Genomic DNA, 18598 nt, shown 5'->3' with positions numbered 1-18598 from the left:
AGTGTCTCATCCCGGGCTGCCACACATGACGGGTGGGTCTGAAGCCCTTTGAGGCCAATGAGTGTTGCGCGCCTGGTTCTTATCATGCACAACCCTTGACTGTCGCTAGTGTGTGGCATGTAGATAATTCACCAGTCTATTTCTCTTGACTTTCGCAGGATACTGAGTTATAGCTTGCGTACTTCTCATGTATATTTTCAGTTGAGTTTTTATGGAATGTCAGGTTTGGGTTGGTCTTTCAAAGTTTCAAGGTATTGTCAATTCTATTTCAAACCCTTCATAGTTGTTCTTTGTTCTTCAGCCATAGGCCGTTCCTGAGACAATAGGATCACTCCTTGGCATTGGTCTGATTGCTCCCCCAGTTAAAAAATCTGCTTTTGACAGTATTGTTACAAATGGCATAGCTTGTATATAAGAGTGTTTCCCACTTTCTCATTAGAACTTCGAGAAAGACAATATAGAGGCATTTAATTTAAATGTTGGAGGTTTCAAATCAAAATATGCTAGATTTTTTCTGGGTGGTAGGGCAAAGTGGTAGATGGTGGGCTGCGCCGCCGGGGGTGGGAGGGGCCCCCTCCATGTGCTTTGCAGGGGGTCCCCCTCAAGTTTCGTTATGCCACTGCCACAACTATAGGACAATGGGTTAGCCCACTTCAGCCATTTGCTCTCTTGCTCTGTGGGACATAGCATTTAACTGATCACAATTGCACATTTGCCTGAAAATGTGTGTGCTTTAATGCCAGGGCTTGTCAGCCAGTTATTTAGTTTTCCATTTTCGCCTTTAATGGTCCCCATTTTATTTCTTTCCTTCTCTGTTTTCTTAGAGCATACTACAGTCCCTTAAACATTGCAAATGAGCCACTTGCTTGAGGATCTGCAGTGCACCACATCCCACACGGCCATTTTATCTTAACCAGATGATCATCATGGACTGGCATTGTCCATAGTGTATCAATGTATCACCATTCCAAGATGGACAACACATTGGTTCTAAATGTGGGAGCCATGCTGGAACTTTAACGAAAGATAAACTATGCACAATGCCATTTACAGAAAGCCACCTGCTGCTTTGTTTAATTTTGTTAGTTATTGTAAGCATATTTCTGCATGGTTTCGGCAGCAGCATGTTTTCTTTTTAGGTCTTGTCTATTAATTCCGCAAGGGATAATAGGCGAGAGTATTGAGGCCAAACCAAGGTCTGAAACCATTGCGGATTTCGGACAGTTTGTGTGGTGCACTCGGGCGGAACGCACGTCCACATCAAAGCCATCAGCCTCCCTCCCACAGGCATCTGAAGCTTCCCCTAGTGTGCGCTCGGCCTCAGGCATTTCTCCTCCCCCCTAATTATTCACCCCTGCTGTTGCTGCCCACGGCCATACTTTCACTTTCACGGCCTCCAGGCCGTGTCTCTTTCAACACCCTCCCAGTGTACTTTTATTTTTATTTTTGATCGTCCTGTAAAGGCTTCTGCTCCCCCTCACCAGGCTCTCAATGCTTGGTTCACGTTTGGCTACAATGCCCCTTGTGCGTTCACATTACGTTTTAGTGACTTGTTTTGGCATTTCCTACGGGCCAACACAGCCTCACAAACACACTGTACATCATCTTTAACAATGCTTGCGTACGAGTATGTTGCCCTCCGAGCCAGCATTGTTAAAGATGAAGTTTGGATTATGGGTGAGGATGTCTTGGCCATGTACATCCTTTGCGCAAAAGTAAAACATAAAAAATTAGCATGAATCCCGGCACTCGTCCATTAAGCTGCATTTTCCACCTTTTAGCGATCCAACCAGCCCGCTTCCTTCGTCTCTTCGTGTAATATCTCTCTTTCCGTCAATCCATCCCCTCTCTCTCTTCTTCTCTTCTCTCCTCCCTTTATAAGCCTTTCTCTCCACCTTCACTCTCCCGCCTTCTCCATTGAAGCCTCCCTGAGCCTGTTGCTATTAACCTCGGTGAAGGTGAGAGCGGCTTCAGCGGCGCTCCCAGGTTTTTAAGCCGCTCCAAGGCTCCAGCCAACAGGGAAATAACATTTCAACTGCCACTGTCCCAGAACATATCCCCACCCTAGGGCAGTATATTTCAGAAGCAATCCGGTGCTTGCCTTTGGTGTCCGCATCAAGTACCAATGTCACCCCTCCACCCCTGCTCCACCCAGCAGAAAGTCACCCCGCCTCCCCGTCTCACCCTGCATAAGGCGTCGCTTTGCCACCCAGGCTCAAAACAAATTGCGCTCTGTTGTGTCAGGCCCCAGAATCAATTACACCCCCTGGCCCGGCAGTGAGGGTCCCCCTACCGCGGATCTGCTCATTTCCACATCAAGCGTGCAACAGGCCGGTTGCAAATCAGAGCAATATGAAGTGATCGGCTCCCGTCTGTCCGCTGGGCGTAAATCAGGCCGACCCTTCAGGGCAGTGATTCACGCCGCTTGATCTTCCTTTCCCTGGGCACACTTGTGTGTTCTTTACTGCCCTTCTGTTGACACTGCCTGTCTCCGGTTGTCACAAACTGTTAACTCTGACCGTGACCCATTAAACGATTTCCCAGATTTTTAATCTCTGCACGGGTTTAAACCAGGAAATATGCGGCATGCGGTGTGTGTCATTATTACAACATATGGACTGCTCTCTAAAACAGGCCCCAAAAACCTAATTTTAGAAAGAAAATAATCCATTCCCCCTGGCTTCTAACAGTTTCACTATGGTGCCACTAATATTTATATATATACGCTCCCTTCAATGTCTTGCATTGAAAAGTATACTTTCTGCCCTAAACACTCTACACTGAGCACAGCGATCAATGACAACCGTTCTGCACTCAAGCGTCGCATTCTAACATAGAATCCGTATTTAGACAATCCACTTTTCTCTAAATATGAATTTGTAAGTAACGTTCTCCATCCTACCTTTCCTCTTTCCATATTCACTTTTGCCTACTCTCCTGCCCTCACAGTCCCTTTAAAGTTCGAGAAGTATCAGGGAAAGAGAAATATGCTGTAGAATTTTAAATGTTCAAGGCACTGTAGTAATTCCTGACTGCCACCTATAAAGTTGCACGAAGTCCCAAAATGATGACTAGCGGACATATTGAACTCGTGTTCCCAGTGATACCTGCACCGGGTTCAAAGGTTATCAACATTTGACATCCCTTGGTAACTATCCAGCCAGACTTTGTCTTGCATTTTTATGTATTGGAAAGGATAGTTATTTGAAGCATTTCTTTCCTCCCCTGCGGCTGCTTCCTTGTGTTGCATCTTCGGGCAGTGATCCATATCTACACATCCAAACACCCAGATGAGCCACCTGTCAGCCCCTGCCCTGAGTGTCTGGGCTGCAGACCTCAAGCATGGATTGTAATTACAGTAGAAGAAGCTGCAGCGCCGAAGCAAGCTCCTGCTAACGTGACATAGGTCTCAGTATCATTTACATTTGATATTGCTAGGGCCACTGCAATTATGCGGCAGGAGAGGGCCAAGTTATGCGGCATGGGTGAGTAAATTATGCGACAAGAAAAGCAAATTAAACTGCATCATGTGACACATTTTGTAATTATATTACTTCATTATTTTGTCATTTTCAAACTTGTTAACATTGTCTGGGCATTGGTTGCACCTCATTAGTACCAGTTCAAAACACAACTATAGCAATAAGCAACAAAAATGTAACTAGTCTACCTTTGCAAAGGGCCTTCAACTGCGTGACAATGCAGTTCAATGCATTTTTAGTAAGTTTGGAACCGTGTGAGCTACAAACCTTTTTTTGTTAATCTGCTGAATGTGGCAGATGATGGATTATGTGGCAAATGTGGCAAATTTAGAGTTATACAAAAAACGCTGTGGCCGCACTTCACATAATTCTAGTAGCCCTGGTAAGGCATGGGTGCATCCCCCTTCCAACTCCACCCTCCAACTCCACCCTCCAACTCCAAATCCACCTTCCAATTCCACCCTCCAACTCCACCCTCCAACTCCAAATCCACCCTCCAACTCCACCCTCCAACTCCAAATCCACCCTGCAACTCCAAATCCACCCTCCAACTCCAAATCCACCCTCCAACTCCAAATCCACCCTCCAACTCCACCCTCCAACTCCACCCTCCAACTCCACCCTCCAAATCCACCCTCCAACTCCACCCTCCAACTCCACCCTCCAACTCCACCCTCCAAATCCACCCTCCAAATCCACCCTCCAAATCCACCCTCCAAATCCACCCTCCAAATCCACCCTCCAAATCCACCCTTCGCTGTTCTGCATGGACTTCTTTTCTAAATGCCACCCTCACTTCACCACCACGACGAACCTACAAGCCGGAGGCCCAGCCCCCTCCCCCGGAATGGCTTTGAGGATAAACACAGCCCTGCGTGCCTGCCAGTTTCAGCACGCTAAGGTGTTTGAACACAGTCTACGGGTTCTCACAATCAGTGGAAATGACGATCAGATTAGGGGCCGTAAGAGGGATGTTTGTTTTCGGTGTTTGCCTGGCGCTCGTACAAAGGTCATTTCATTGTGGATGTGCCGGTGGTAGGGCCTGATCGCATTCGGTCTTTAAAGGTCTTTCCACACCTCTCAACCCACCTTGTTCCCCAAACCCCAGTGCGCTGCCCTTCCTACAACTCTCCTCCAAACCTCACCACGCTTCTCTTTCGTCCCTCACACACCCACTTACCCACCAGACATTATCGCAACAAACTAGTTTGCCCACAGTTCTGCTCCATGCTCCAACACAATGAATCCCCAAACTCTACTGAGTCTCACCACACCTCTCCTCCATGTCTCAACATATTGTCCCCCTGCCTCTTTCAGACCTTAACATATGCTTCACCACCGTCGCTCACTACACTGTTGTGTTCACTCTTCGCTACACTATTTCTCAAGCCCACTTGCCTCACCTTTCTTCTATTCTTCTACTTCTCTCATCTTTCCTCAGTCCTGCTGCGTTTCTCACCTTTCCTCAATCCTCCCTACTTTTTCTCTTCTCACCCTTCTCACATTCTTCTACTTCTCTCACCTTTCCTCAGTCTTCCTGCTTGTCTCACCTTTCTTCTATTCTTTTAATTCTCTCTTCTTTCATCAGTGCTCCTGGTGTCTCACCTTTCTTCTGTTCCTCTACTTCTTTCAATTTTCCACAATCCTCCGGTTTGTCTCACCCTATCATCCCCAGGTGTTATTGAATGCTTAATGAATTGGATTGATGGTTACTTAGGATTGATGGATTGATGGTTACTTAGCACCAGTTTACCTAGAGCTAAGCTTTTCACTTTATCGAGTGTTGCGAGACGTTGCTGTGTGTGTGGCTCTCTGTGTGTGTGCGTGTGGATGCAAATGCAATAGGTATCGCATTTGCGAGAGATTAAGCTATTGGCATTGTAAATGACAATGCCATTTATTTATGTTTTCAAAACCAACACATAAATAAAAAAAATTGTCATTTACAATGCTAATAGCTCTAACTTTTACAAAGGCGAAACCGTTGCATTGTAAATGCTTGTTTCTACTTGTTTTGTTATGTTGCATCACTTCTGGGACCTGCGCCCCCCCCCCCCTCCCCCCCAAATATATCATCCTGGCTACGGGCCTGCATGTATTTATTTATATTATCGACAGGCACAACATACCAGGGCGTGTGTTTGTATATTTTAACAATAACATTGGTCTTCAGAAATCTAGGCTAAAAATCTATTCCGTTGTTAGCCCCATCCCTTTTGGAGTTAATACCAGACTAAAATCAAATTAAAATACCAGACTAAAATCAAATTAAAAGATTGCCGTAGTCTACTACTTTTGGGCTCGGCCCCAGTTGACCACGCCCTCCTTCGTCCTTGCATTCGCTTTTCCATCCCTTCGCTTTCTGTTTCCGTGGCCACGCCCACTCTAAGCCGCACCCACTGGCGCAGTGGATAGCGTTGGGACAGGCGAGGCACCGCCCCGGCTGGCTACTGCTGGCAGTGACGCGGCGGAAGCCCGCCCCCTCCGCTTCAGCTGACGTCAGAGGAAGCAGGGCCCGTCTGTGTTGTTGTTGTCGTCGTCGCTGTCAGAGCCAGAACAGCTGCGGTTTCTCGCTGTCCCACCCGCACCATGAAGTGGATGTTTAAGGAGGACCACTCTCTCGGTGAGACGCGAGGGCATGACGAGGCAGCGCACGAGAGGGGGCGAGGGAGGGGAAGGCTGCTGAACGGACAGGTGTCTGGGGTCAGGGACGTGTAGGAAGTAACAGAGAAATTGTCTGTTTTTTTTAATTTTTTTTATTCGGGTCTGACAGAGGACCATTGTAGTGACAGTCAGCCCGGGAGTCTGACAGATTGTCGAGTGTGGGGTTAACGGTGGGGTTTACCGGGGTCAGATGAGAAGGTGATAGGCGCATCTGTGGGGGCCGTCGGGTATTTTTGCCGGATTCTCATTTAAATAGCTGTGGGACAAGCACTTGTTTACCAGGCCCATTTGGGGAGCGGACAAACGCTTATTTGAAAATGTGCCCAGGCAGAACGGCTCTATGGATATTCTCCGACAGCCATGTGAAGAACTTGATGGACACCTTGTATTATGAAGACCCACTGGGTCTGTCTCTCGGGAGGCAAAGAACACATAGGTTCAGACAATACAACTGAGTTATTGCACAGATCACTTACAGGCTCCGATATCGCAAACAAGCACAGACATTTCTTGAGCCACACACATAGAAATTAGCAGATCTTTTGTATCCTGGTACTTGTTGTTCTGGATAACCGGGCACGTAGAACAACTTAAAGAATGCAAAGAAAAAAAATCTTGATTGGGTATAGTGACCTTCTGGTGCTTGAGAGCAGCTTGCAGTAAGCGAACTAGAAAGTCAGTCAGCTGATAGTGTCACAACAACACCGGATAAATAACACCATTCGAAATAGATCACGTGAAACCAAAAGTACTTGTAAGTCCTTCAGTCTGTCCTCTGGCCAGGGTCTTTTGGGGGTAGTAATGGCACCAACTCCGCTCAACAGGAGGCTTGCACGCCGTCTTCCATTATAAGCATGTGGAGCCCGTCTACTTCTTTCTTGCACAGTGACTGCAATAAACATCGCTTGCATATCAGGCTGAAGCGGATATTTCCACTCCTTCAGTCGCTGCCCTTCCCATAGGTCTGCCCAACTCTTGACATACAGGCCCGCGGCCTACATGAGTGCAGTCCGTGGAAGACGCTTGGCCTCTGGTGCACTCATACCGTTACCGATCCCACTGATAAAGGATTGAAGTGTGATTGGTACTGGGGTACAGTAAAATGTCACTGAATGTCTTAAGACCCACGGGCCTGCAGCCTGGTGAAAAGTGGTGTAAGCAGAGGGCTCATTAGTATTCGGACGGGGGGATTATTGTATTTGACGGAGCTCTGATCCTAAAACAGACAGAACTACATGGAGATGGTAAAGAGGAAATACATTAGCTGCTGACATGAATAAGTTATGTCCAGCCTGGCCACGCCACTAAGCGAATCTGCCCCTTAAAGCCACCGCACATGCTGTCTCGCCTATATGGCCCGAGTTCGATTTGCGTGATAAATGTCAGACTCACAGCGATGATGATATACATTGAACCTCTACAATGGGTAAAGAGACTATAGCAACATTTAACCTCTCCTAGTCTAACCCGAGATACGCTATACTTGGCAGGGATGAACAAATACATGTTCTTAAGGTGAATGACTTGTCTGTTGGAAAGTTGGGTGTTCCACAGGGTCAACGTGTTGGCAGGCTCATCTAGATAATTGACTGCAGTATACTGAAGATGAGGAGTAATGCTAAGATTAATCTATGGTGGTGACATATTGGTCCATAGGGGTTCACAGCAGGACTGAAAAACCCACGTGAAGGGGTCTGACTGGCTTCTAGTGGTGAGATCTAATAAATGACATGCATTAAGTATTACCAAAGGGGACTAGGGGAGCTTATAGAATGAGATTGGGGCACTGAATGCCTTGGTTATGAGAAGGGTTGTTTGTGGCTTTCAAGACACAACCTTATTTATATCTTGGCGGTAAGGATATTCAGTTGGAACTGTGACAGAGTATCCTTACCACCAAGATAATTGTGCGCCCATCCAAGTTAAATGTGTGCCGACCATTGGTATAACCACGGCGAAGCCTACTCCATCTCCAGGATTTTATCACACAAAATCACGGTGGCAGGGAATATTGTGCTGCACCACTATCAGTGTTATACAAAAAATATTCAGAAAAAAACTAGTTATGGCTTCCCGAAGAGTCTAGCAAAATGCCCACCTCTAAAGACCAGCCACCATAAATAGTCTGAAATACACATCCAAACACAAAGGTAAGAGAGGCACAAATGCAAGGACAACTGAAGAACAATCCTTGGACCGAATTCCTGGGACAGAAAAGAATCACAATAACAGGGACAGCTTTCATAATTCCATTCAATGCCGTAATGAATTCTTTATTCGTAATTTATGCAACACAGCCAACGCGATACGGGCTTCTTCAGGGCACAAACTGCGTTCCCAGAAGCAAAAAATTCAAAAGATTCTACAGGGTATTCGCCCAGGTTAAAAGGTGAAGCTTGGTATGAAGTGCTGAATTTAGTTTTATTTATAGTCCACGCTTTGTCGCAGCGTAAGAGGATCCCAAAAACAATGGAGCTTCACGCTAAGTAGAGTCGAGAACCAAAGTGCTTCTAGTGTTGCGCTATTCTCCGGGACTATTTCTATCTAAGCTGGACTATTGCAATGCCCTATTTCTGGGAATTGACAAATGTCGTCTGCAAAAACTACAGTCTCTACAAAATGCCTCATCAAGACTTCTACTGGGTATCCCTAGAGGACAGCCAACCTCGGCTGGCATTAAATCATTGCATTGGCTTCCCATCAAACAACGCATTGAATTTAAAACCCTAAGCCTCGTACAGTACAATTTATGGTGGGGGTGCCGAGGACCTACAAGATCTTTACTCGTTATATGTTTCTCCCTGCAATCTTAGGTCAGCCAGTCTTGGTTTTATTAAAGCCACAAAGATCAGGAGGGCGAGATGGGGGGGGGGGGTAAAGCAATAACACTTTGCGGCGAAGCTTTGGAAGAGTCGGCCGCTCCCCATGAAGCTCCAACCTAACCTTCAGCTCTTCAGGAGTCGTCTTAAAACCTGGCTTTTCACAGTCATATAGGCCGTCACTATAATGATTCCTTTTCATCCACATGTCACAGCGCCAAGACGCCTCGGCAATCGAGCGCTTAACAAGCATATAAACATAAACATTAACGGCCGATAAGACTCCTAAAGCATCTTTTTCGAAGTAATGGTTACTGGTTACACCCATCCGATGGCCCGACAGAGTAAGCCCCTTCAGAAGCTTACCTATATGTTGACTCACCAAATTTAGATGGGCAGGCATACAGGTCAGTTTTAACTGCCCGTCACCGCTAGCAAAACCCTGGCGGTAAGGGGCAGTGAAAACAGTCTAATGCTCCCCCACAATGGGAGATAAATCCCAGGCAAGAAAGGGGGGCGGGCATTATTTTTTTCTTTCAAAATTAAAATCCCACTTCACTGTCTTCTTTTTTGAAAAGAAAAAAAAATGTTTGACAGATGCCTCTGTCATGTTAACAGGACTGTGCGTCAAACTTAAATCAGCATTGACAGGAACTATTGTGTCTGCAGCTCTTGCCAGTGCTTTAAAATGACAGCTGGCTTGGCAGTGATTTCTAAATTTGGCAAATGAGAACTCCTTCAATGCAACGGAGTAATTTAAACTCCGTCCGTCAATAAATAAATGAGGCCCTTAATCTGGTGCGACAGAGGCTAACATAATTGGGTGCTGTCTGCAGTGATTTAGAATTCACAAATCTAGTTTGCAAGGTTTAGAATATTACCATGAAACCAGAAACATATTTACAACCATTCACTCTTTCAAAGAATGATGCAACAAAAAATATGCTTCCACAAGTTTGCTAGCTTCAACTAAAACAAACCCTCCTCACCATATTGACTTTTGGTATTCTCCATCAGTGGCAATATATACACATTGTCTGTACCGGATGAAAATATCAAAGAACAAAACATACTCCACATATTCACCCTTCAAGGTACGCAGCCTACACATTTGTCTACCTTCAAAAGACCCCTTTCACTTGCCAGTGTCTAAAAACAGAGGTGCCTCCGATCTAATTAATATAAAAAGTTTTTTTAAGTTTTATAACATTCGTCTTCATGATAAGCTTGAGAGGCAAAAGTTCGTTCGAGTTTAGGGTATAGAATCTTTTACCTAACATGATATCCATGCCCATAATTTAAAATATGTAAATATTTATTTATTTAAGTCTTTTTTGTTCTCTGTCACTGGAATGATTTCCTCAGCCAGTATCTTAACAGGGGGCAATGTCAGTGATTGATAACAAAAAACATTGTGCACATTTCACAAGAGCCAGGTTTAGGGCCAATGTGTGGGATACATTTGCAGTGTAGCAAATCGTAGCTAGAGAAGATCACAGTCGCGAGATTAAATAGCAGCGTCCTCAACCTCCTTCATGAAATACAGATGGCCCCCTGCGTGTGTTGTGCCAGAACAGTCTCAAAAGAGGATATGAGGTGCTATATAATGTTACCTTGGATCATATGCATAAGACCTTTCACTGCCTATAAATGGATAACCCTGTTCATGTTTGACACTCAAGAATATTTTGAGATAAACTTCCACCATACAAACGACATTTATCCAGAATGCTATCCAAATATGGAAATGCACTCCTTCCCTAACAGGACATCTCATAATAGAGCTGTGATGCCCATCATTTGTTTGGAAGTAGGCATGTAAGTTTAGAGAAGCGAGGCCTGGTTTCGTGAATTTTACTACCAGTAAGATTTCCGTGTCAATATAATTATTTGCATGGGTTTAAAGTCCCATTGTAAAGGTTAATGGGTAGTTTAGAATCTTGCATGTACTCCATATCTAATTTTGTGCTGTGCAGAAGTATCCAATTTATTGATTTATTTTGAAGGTTTTATATAGCGCGAACAAGACCCTTGCGGGTATCGGTGCGCTTTACAATGTAGATATAGAAGACACATAGGCCTATGGTGCATAACATGTAGTTCCATACAAATCGAGAGGTGTATAATCACAAAAATATAGAAGATAAGTAGGCATATAGTAAAAAACATAGTTCCATACAAATCAAGAATCGTATAGTCACAGTAACCTTGGCTCAAGTGAATTTAGTAATGAGAAGAGATTTCACTTCTTTTTTGAAAGATGCAGTAGAGTCATTCAGTCTAGATTTTGGGGGCAAAGCATTCCAGATCCTGGGTGCCATCCCAGAGAAGGCTCGGTTGTAGGTTTTCTTCTTCATGAATCTATGTAGTTTCAGTAAAAGGTTATTGGCACTTCGGGACGCTCTGTTGCCACAGGAAGGCACCAGTTTCTGTGCCAGATAGCTGTGAGTGTTGTGATCAATGGCTTTGTGCGTAATGCATGCGATTTTTAGTTGGATTCTGGCTTCGAAAGGTAACCAGTTAAGGGCTCTTAGATCAGGGGATATGTGGGAGTTTCTTTTGGAGCCAATTATAAGTCTAGCTGCTGCGTTGATTGAAGCTCTTAGAGGAGTCGTTGAGGATCTGGGGAGGCCGCAGAGAGAGACACTCCCATATTCCACTCTTGAGATAACTAGTGCCTGTACCGCAAGTTTGAAGTCCTTTTCAGGCAGGAAAGGTTTTTAGTTTTCGCAATGTATTCATCTGAATATTTTCTCCTTTTGTTTAGTTGCTGATGTGATTCTGCATATTTAGATTTCTGTCCAGGTTACACCCAGAGATTTCGTTGAATCGACGATAAGAGGTTGTCAATTGAAGAGAAACTGAAATTATAGTGGATTTTGAAATCTTGAGGCGTAAAGGAGATAAGAAAATAATTAGAAGGTCAGTTTAGAATGTGCAAATCGGGAAGGGTTACACTGTTATTAAAAGAGGCAAATGTAGTGTTTCAGATTGTAAATTAACAGTCGTCAAGAATCAGAGCTCTGCTTTACAACTCCAGTCTCTGATACAGGCCTTACACAATCATAGAAAATCTACCCTGGCTCTATTAAGAGCTACAAAACAGTCTCTCAATAACATATGAAGTCCTGCATAGCATCATTACAGATACGTTTTTCCAGCGTTCTGAAGTGAGCCAGTTCCATGCGTGGGCCGCTCATCTGGTCCTGGTATGGAGGAGTCACGGGCAGGCCTGTCCTGCAAAGCAATTCAAAGTGTGCATGCTGAGGATGCTTTTTTTTATTCTTTTTGGCGTTTAATCATTGCCCTGGCCACAAAAGATTTTGATTATTTTATTTTATGGCGGATTGTGTGCTAGATGTTAGTCTGTAAGTGTTGTAGCTGGTGTTGAACGTGGTGCAGATTGGGAAAGTGGTGAAGTTCTCAGAAATTGATATGATGCTCTCATACTTTCATTATTTTTAGTCCGGCTCTTGCACGTGGTACCCTTTTCACAAGTGTCTGATGAGTGTTGGGAAGAAGGGTGTTGTCACCATTTAAGCGAGGGCCAAGGCTAGAATGGTTGATCTGAAATCTGCTTCTTTAAAGTGTGGCTTCACTTTGTGGAGTAGAAAATGTAGTGCGATGCCTTCTGGTTTTTCTTGACAGCTCTGTGTTCTGAGGAAAATGCTGTTGTCACTGATAAACCTGCATGAATTTTCCATAAGTGGTAGTTAGAAACTACCCAGTTTCATTCGGGCAAACTAGTAACGAGAGAAGTTGTTTGGTTCTGTTTGTAATGATGATGAGAATTTTTTTGTGAAAATCTTTTTTTTAATCTGATTTCTGGCTTTGTCAATTGTTTGATAATTGTTTTTTTATTGTGTTGCATTTGTTAGTGTCCTAATGTATTGTGGGTTATGGGGCTTGTTGATGCAATGTTTGACAGCTTTGAATAATGCTCTAACTTTGATGCCTCATTGATAGTGGACATCTTTTGCTCTGGAAATCAAGGGTTGGAGCCTGGAAGTTATTTTTTTTTCTACATGGAAAAGACCTCTTGGAGTAAGGGAGGTTGTTTGCCACAGAACATCTAGTCTATAGACCCTTCATATGCTGTCTTTGGGTTCTTTTGATTACCATGGCACACATGCTATTTGGCTTTAGAAAATGAGACTGTGGTCTTCAACACTTGGCACTGTGAAACCATCCAGTTACTGGACCAATTTAAAGGATGCTTTCCTTAAACCTCTAGCCGCAGCCTTGCTTGCTTCCGCCAGCATCCTCATGGCCTGCTTTCCCTACAGCTGCTCAACCTGTAGCTCACATACCCTTCTAACTCCGTACTACCACTCCGAGATTCTGCCCTTCAGATGCAGTGGCCCAGCATTACCTTTATTTGGTGTTTTTATGATGTGCTAACAAGCTCTCATACACTTTAGCTCGCTATGCAAGAAAAAATTCAGGCAAAAACTGCGTATGGTTTTATTCAAATGTAGACTAGTATATGAATGTCAATGACACTTTGATACCATGTTTGCATTAGGCCAGACGCGGAGCTGCGCCCAATAAAACTAAACTTCAGACTCATGATCCCCTATATGTACCCTCTTGTATTAGGATGTACTGATTTAGGTTTCTGCAGATACTTTTTCAATGGCTTGCAAAATGGGCTCACATTAGATCAGTGGGCATTCCGCCCACCTTTGCATTAGTTAAGTAATTTATTGATAGTTGTTGATTCACGTGTTTGCAAATGTGCTGTTTAGCGTTTCTCATATTGGTTAGAAAAAAATGTCCCAGCATGAGAAGGGAGGTAACCACACAACATCTTACCTATTGATGTCATCCTTTATTAAGTCCATAAAGCATATACACTTATGTATACCCATGTCACAACACTACAGACATAATTATTGTAACCCACAGGCAACTTGGTGCTCCAATGTGCAATACATCAATCTTCCATAAACTCCAATGCATTTCTCAGTACCCATTCCTTTTTAGTACAGTGTTAATAACTTGCTGTAGTTTTTCACAACAGAGGGTTTTGCTCTTACAGGGTAAAACAACAGAAGCACCAACAAACATAAAGTACTTTGCTCTCTGTCAGAACCCTGTTCAGCGGGCAATAGGGCAAGCAGGGGCTGGTGGGCCAAACCGAGGTGGTTCGGCCGTTTACTCCTGCTGTCCTGGGGCCCACCCAACTATGGATTCCTTTCAATTGGGTCAAGCACCTCCTTCTGCACCGGATTCTGAATTGGTAATGTAGCACGAGCAGTCAATGCTCCCTCTGAGGAAAGTGTAGATACAGATTTGTGAACAAGGCACATAACTCAACATGCACGTAGTGCCCACAGTAAATCAATGTCCAGTCGAATACTTATTTTGTATAAAAGAATATTTGAATTCCAATTCTACACATGCATAGTTACGACTTTCAATAACACAAGTCCCTTTGAGGTAGGCACCCTAGTAGATTTCAGTTCACTCACCGAGGGACTTAGTTCCCATTTAATTGGTGTGCTGTTATGTTCCACTCACGTACGGCAACATCCAGGCACTGTAAACTACTGAGCAAGTTAGCGGGCTTCCCCCTCTTAGAATCGGTCAATAAGATGTAGTCACTTAGAGTCAAGTAGGGTTGCAATTACCAAGGGCAGTATATCCCCCAGCGCTTGGTAGGCCCAGTTCTCTGCTGACTCGTTCCGGCGGTGAGAACCCTGGCTGTGGTACAGTGCCGTCCTGGTCCAGATCGACAAAGTCTGGCTGCACACAAGTTCAGGGGCCAGCTTTCTCTTTCTCTCCTGAGCCATACTTACCAGTGTCCTGACGATCGGAGTTGCTCTGGCTCCAACTGCATGGAGTAAGTCTTATTCCTCCTTCCTTGGGGTTGGGGGCTCTCTCCTTGTCCTGGTGGGGCTCTGACCGTGTCTCCTCAGTACTCCTCAGACACAAAGCCTCCATCGTCTTGGTTGTAGCAGCAATTTAGGGTAACGGGCAACAACCCAGACCTCCGACCAGTGTTTCGAGTCAACCCCCCACCCAGGCATACAGTGTCTCTCCCACGAACCTCACTGTCTGGTCATGCTGGCCTCAGGTCACCTCCTCTGCGGCCCCTCCTGGCACACGTGGTCACAGCAACATCCCACACTCGGGGGATGGCCTGATCGATGCAATACAGTTTCTTGGCACACAGCGGCCCCTCCTGGCTTACGGGGTCCCCACTTCAACAGCATTGCACGATCGAGGCAGCACTGCTTTTGTGACCTGCGTCCCCGCCTGGCATATGTGGACGCTAAAGTTTAAAGCGCAGCGCACGTGCAACGGCCCAAACAGTGCGGCACAGTTCTTGACAGGCCGGTATGTGTAACAACATTTGGCCCATACACAAACAAATTCAAAGGCATAATTTTGAAAAATTGGCATTTGATTTCAAATCACGAAGTCCCAATGCCCAAACCATTGTTCGCACTCAAAAAGAATAAGAGTGTAGGTCAATACATAGTCCGCGCGGACATTGGAATCAGCCAGGCCAAATCAGACCTCCGCAAGTTGTGGAAATTCAAACCTATTGAAGGCCACCACAAATGTGGCTCTTGTGTATCCTGTGCCAGCACGATAGAAGGGGTTACCTTTGAATTCAACAATCTGAAATGGTCCCATAAAGAACATACTAATTGCAAAACATGCAACGTAGTGTATGCCATAACATGCCCATGCCCAAAGTTGTATATTGGGAAGACCACCCAAAAAATCAATCGACGAGTGGCACAACACCGTTCTCGGATTAGACATAAAGTGCTGACCGCCCCAATGGTACAGCACTTCGTGGAATGTAAACATACTGAAAAAGATTTCAAATGGACAGTTTTGTCCGTGATCATACCGCCTCCCCGTGGAGGAAATATTGATGCCATGCTTTTAAAAAAAAGAGGCGTATTTAATCCTCAAGTTCAACTGTGTGACAAACGGGTTGAATGAAATATCTGAATTTCAGAGAGTAAGTCACTGAGTCCACTGTACGCACCACCGCAAAACGTAATCATTAGGAGTGCCTCCACAACATCACCTAAATGCCTGAGCCCATAGGAATCCAGCTCCCACACTCATTCACACTACAAATCCCAATAGTCTTCATTACCCCGGAGCAATAACAGCTCACTTCCGGGTCACGGCGGGACTCGATAGAGAAGGCGCGAGCACTCGGAAGCCGGCAGTCCGGCAGTGCGAGGGAGATACCGATAGATCTCCACATGGAAAGTAAGGTGAGGAATGCATCCCCCCGCTTCATATTCCACTCTTGCCCCTCTGAAATACAGGGACTAAAATCGTTACGCCGCTATGTTTAACTCCACAGGCGTCAGCGTCCCGCAATTAAAGAATGAAAGACGGACCCGCACCGGGAGAGATCCCTCCGCCGAGATTTTAAGTAAGCATCCATACTATTGCCCTGAGTTTAAAGATATGAGGCCACAAGCCTCTTGCAGACCAAAAAATTCTAAAAATTCATCCGTTTTCTTTAATACCACTAGACACTTGTGAAACAAAGAATAATAAGGGCCACTGAATCCAAACAGGGAGCGACGATATTAATATCAAGTAAGTGCCTACAACAGCTTAATGGCTCCCATATGCAGACCGCAGTCAATAATTCAAATGCTATAAGACTAGTCGTCCTTTTTTACATCCCATCCAGGCACCCCTACTGACAGAAAGAAAAAGACGCAACGCGCAAGAAAAATCCCAGAGAGTGTTAATTCCACAGACCAAGGTAACTTCTCCCGTCACACATCTCAAGTTCCTATCTAGAAAGGTTTCATCAAAAGATAAAAGGAGCAGTGCTTAAAATATTCCCAATTTCACCCTGTAGGTACCCAGCCCAGCCCTGAAGAAGAACCCGGTCAACACAGACAAGGGTTCAGAAACGCGTCGGCTGTTCCAAGGAAAATACACCTTGGCTGGCTTTGGAAATGAACTCCACTATACACACTAGGGCTTGTTAAGTCTGACTTTAACTCCCAAGCAACCAGCTATAAGTCACGATTATACATTGAGACAAACAAATAAGCCCACTGTGATAAGCTAAAAACCAGGACCACATTGAGACCACACTCTGGTGTACCCTTTTTTAAATTGGTTGTCTAAATAATGTGTTTATTATTAATTTGCTTCTTGATTTGTCGTTAAAATTGATGTAATGTTTGTTTAGACTGTTGTCTTCTATGTATAGGTGTGTTAAAACCTGTGACGTACAATTGATGTATGAATGTAAACAAATAACAAGGAATTGTATGAATTAATACATGTGTTTTGTGAATTAAAAAAAACAAAACCTGATGGCTGCTATGAAATAATAAACAGTCCATTTTGAAATTCGACCCCAGGTACTTGCTAGTTTTTATAACAGTTCTTGGTATACGGCAGCCCCTCCTAGCATATTAGGTCACCGAAGTTCACAAATCAGTACACGGGCAACAGCTGATCAGTGAGGCACAGTTCCTCGCACCTCGCTCAGGAGTCCCTCATGTCTGGACTCCTCTCTGGATCTTGCTCCCTCCAACACGCTCCTCTCCCTCACGGGCACACAAGTCTTTGTGAGCAGGCAGGTACCTGTGGTCCAGATTCCAGGGCAAATGATGTTGGTTTCAGTGGGTGATGACCCCTCAGCCAGTAGAGAGACTAGGCCTCTTGTCCCGATCAAAGGCAGAAGTTTTGCAGAGTTTCCCTTATTCATGCAGCTCGGCTAGCTGCTCGGCAGAAGACAAAGTATGGGGTCTCAGACTTCTTTTCCAGATACCAACTGTTATTTAGGGTCTGACCCTTTAAAGTTCAATGTTGGGGTTCTGCTTCTTTGAAATTGACATCACTTCCTTTCATCCTTCCCTCTGAAAAATGTTGACTCCGAGGCTGATGAACACAGAAAAGGATTCATGGGAGAGACCTGAATTCGCACCTGGATATCAGCCACAGAGATCTGTGCATCAGAGGTTCATCCCGGGACCTCAGTCCTACCTTTTATGATTCCCGTCTCATCTCCCACTTCCAGAGATGTGTCCAGGCCCCTCTCCTTGTGAACTATCACTCAATCAAAGAGCCATTTGAAATGCGTAGGGAGAACCTAGCTCCCCCTCATCCAGTGTTTGTTTCACCCAGCTTACAGGAATTCAGCAATATACTATTCTGTCTGGGGGAGATTCCTCTATTCGTCACGTTTTCACCAAGCAAGCCTGTGCTTCCCAAAATGGAACCTATGGCCCTCCTTGCAGTGTACCAGTGCAGGCATTTCTGCACTCAGCATACATTCACAGCACACTCCACTGTTTAGTATTGTTGTGCCCATGTCACCACCAGCACATACACTCCGTTGGCGCACTCTGTCCAATAATACAGTCTTTCTGTACTGATGTTGATGTTGAAAGTATTTGTAAAGCGCACTGTGACCAAGCGGTTTCCTGGCGCTGTACTGCACCATAGTGTCAATTTATACACCATCTGCCAGTGCGCACACATTTACCATTTGCCCACTGTTCCGCACTACACTCTCTGTGTAGTGTATTTCCTGCGTGCTCACATGCACTCATCACAATTTCACTTCTCACACACTTCTACATCCACCTAGTGTAGGCCAAGGGTGAGTTAAAAACATAGCAG

At 44.9% G+C, this 18598-nt stretch overlaps 1 protein-coding gene across 1 annotated transcript in view; it reads left to right on the top strand.

Moving 5' to 3' along the window:
* Positions 1 to 5955: 5955 nt before the first annotated feature.
* GABARAPL2 (GABA type A receptor associated protein like 2) overlaps positions 5956 to 18598 on the top strand; it is an 84532-nt gene continuing 71889 nt past the window's right edge. Inside the window, exon 1 of the mRNA XM_078671440.1 lies at positions 5956 to 6105. Coding sequence (XP_078527566.1) covers positions 6072 to 6105 — 34 coding nt within the window. The 5' untranslated portion in view covers positions 5956 to 6071. The remainder of the gene's footprint in view (positions 6106 to 18598) is intronic.

Source organism: Lissotriton helveticus, chromosome 12 (genome assembly GCF_964261635.1).
Source record: "Lissotriton helveticus chromosome 12, aLisHel1.1, whole genome shotgun sequence".
Classification (NCBI taxonomy): domain Eukaryota; kingdom Metazoa; phylum Chordata; class Amphibia; order Caudata; family Salamandridae; genus Lissotriton; species Lissotriton helveticus.
This window is presented reverse-complemented; position numbering and strand designations above follow the sequence as displayed.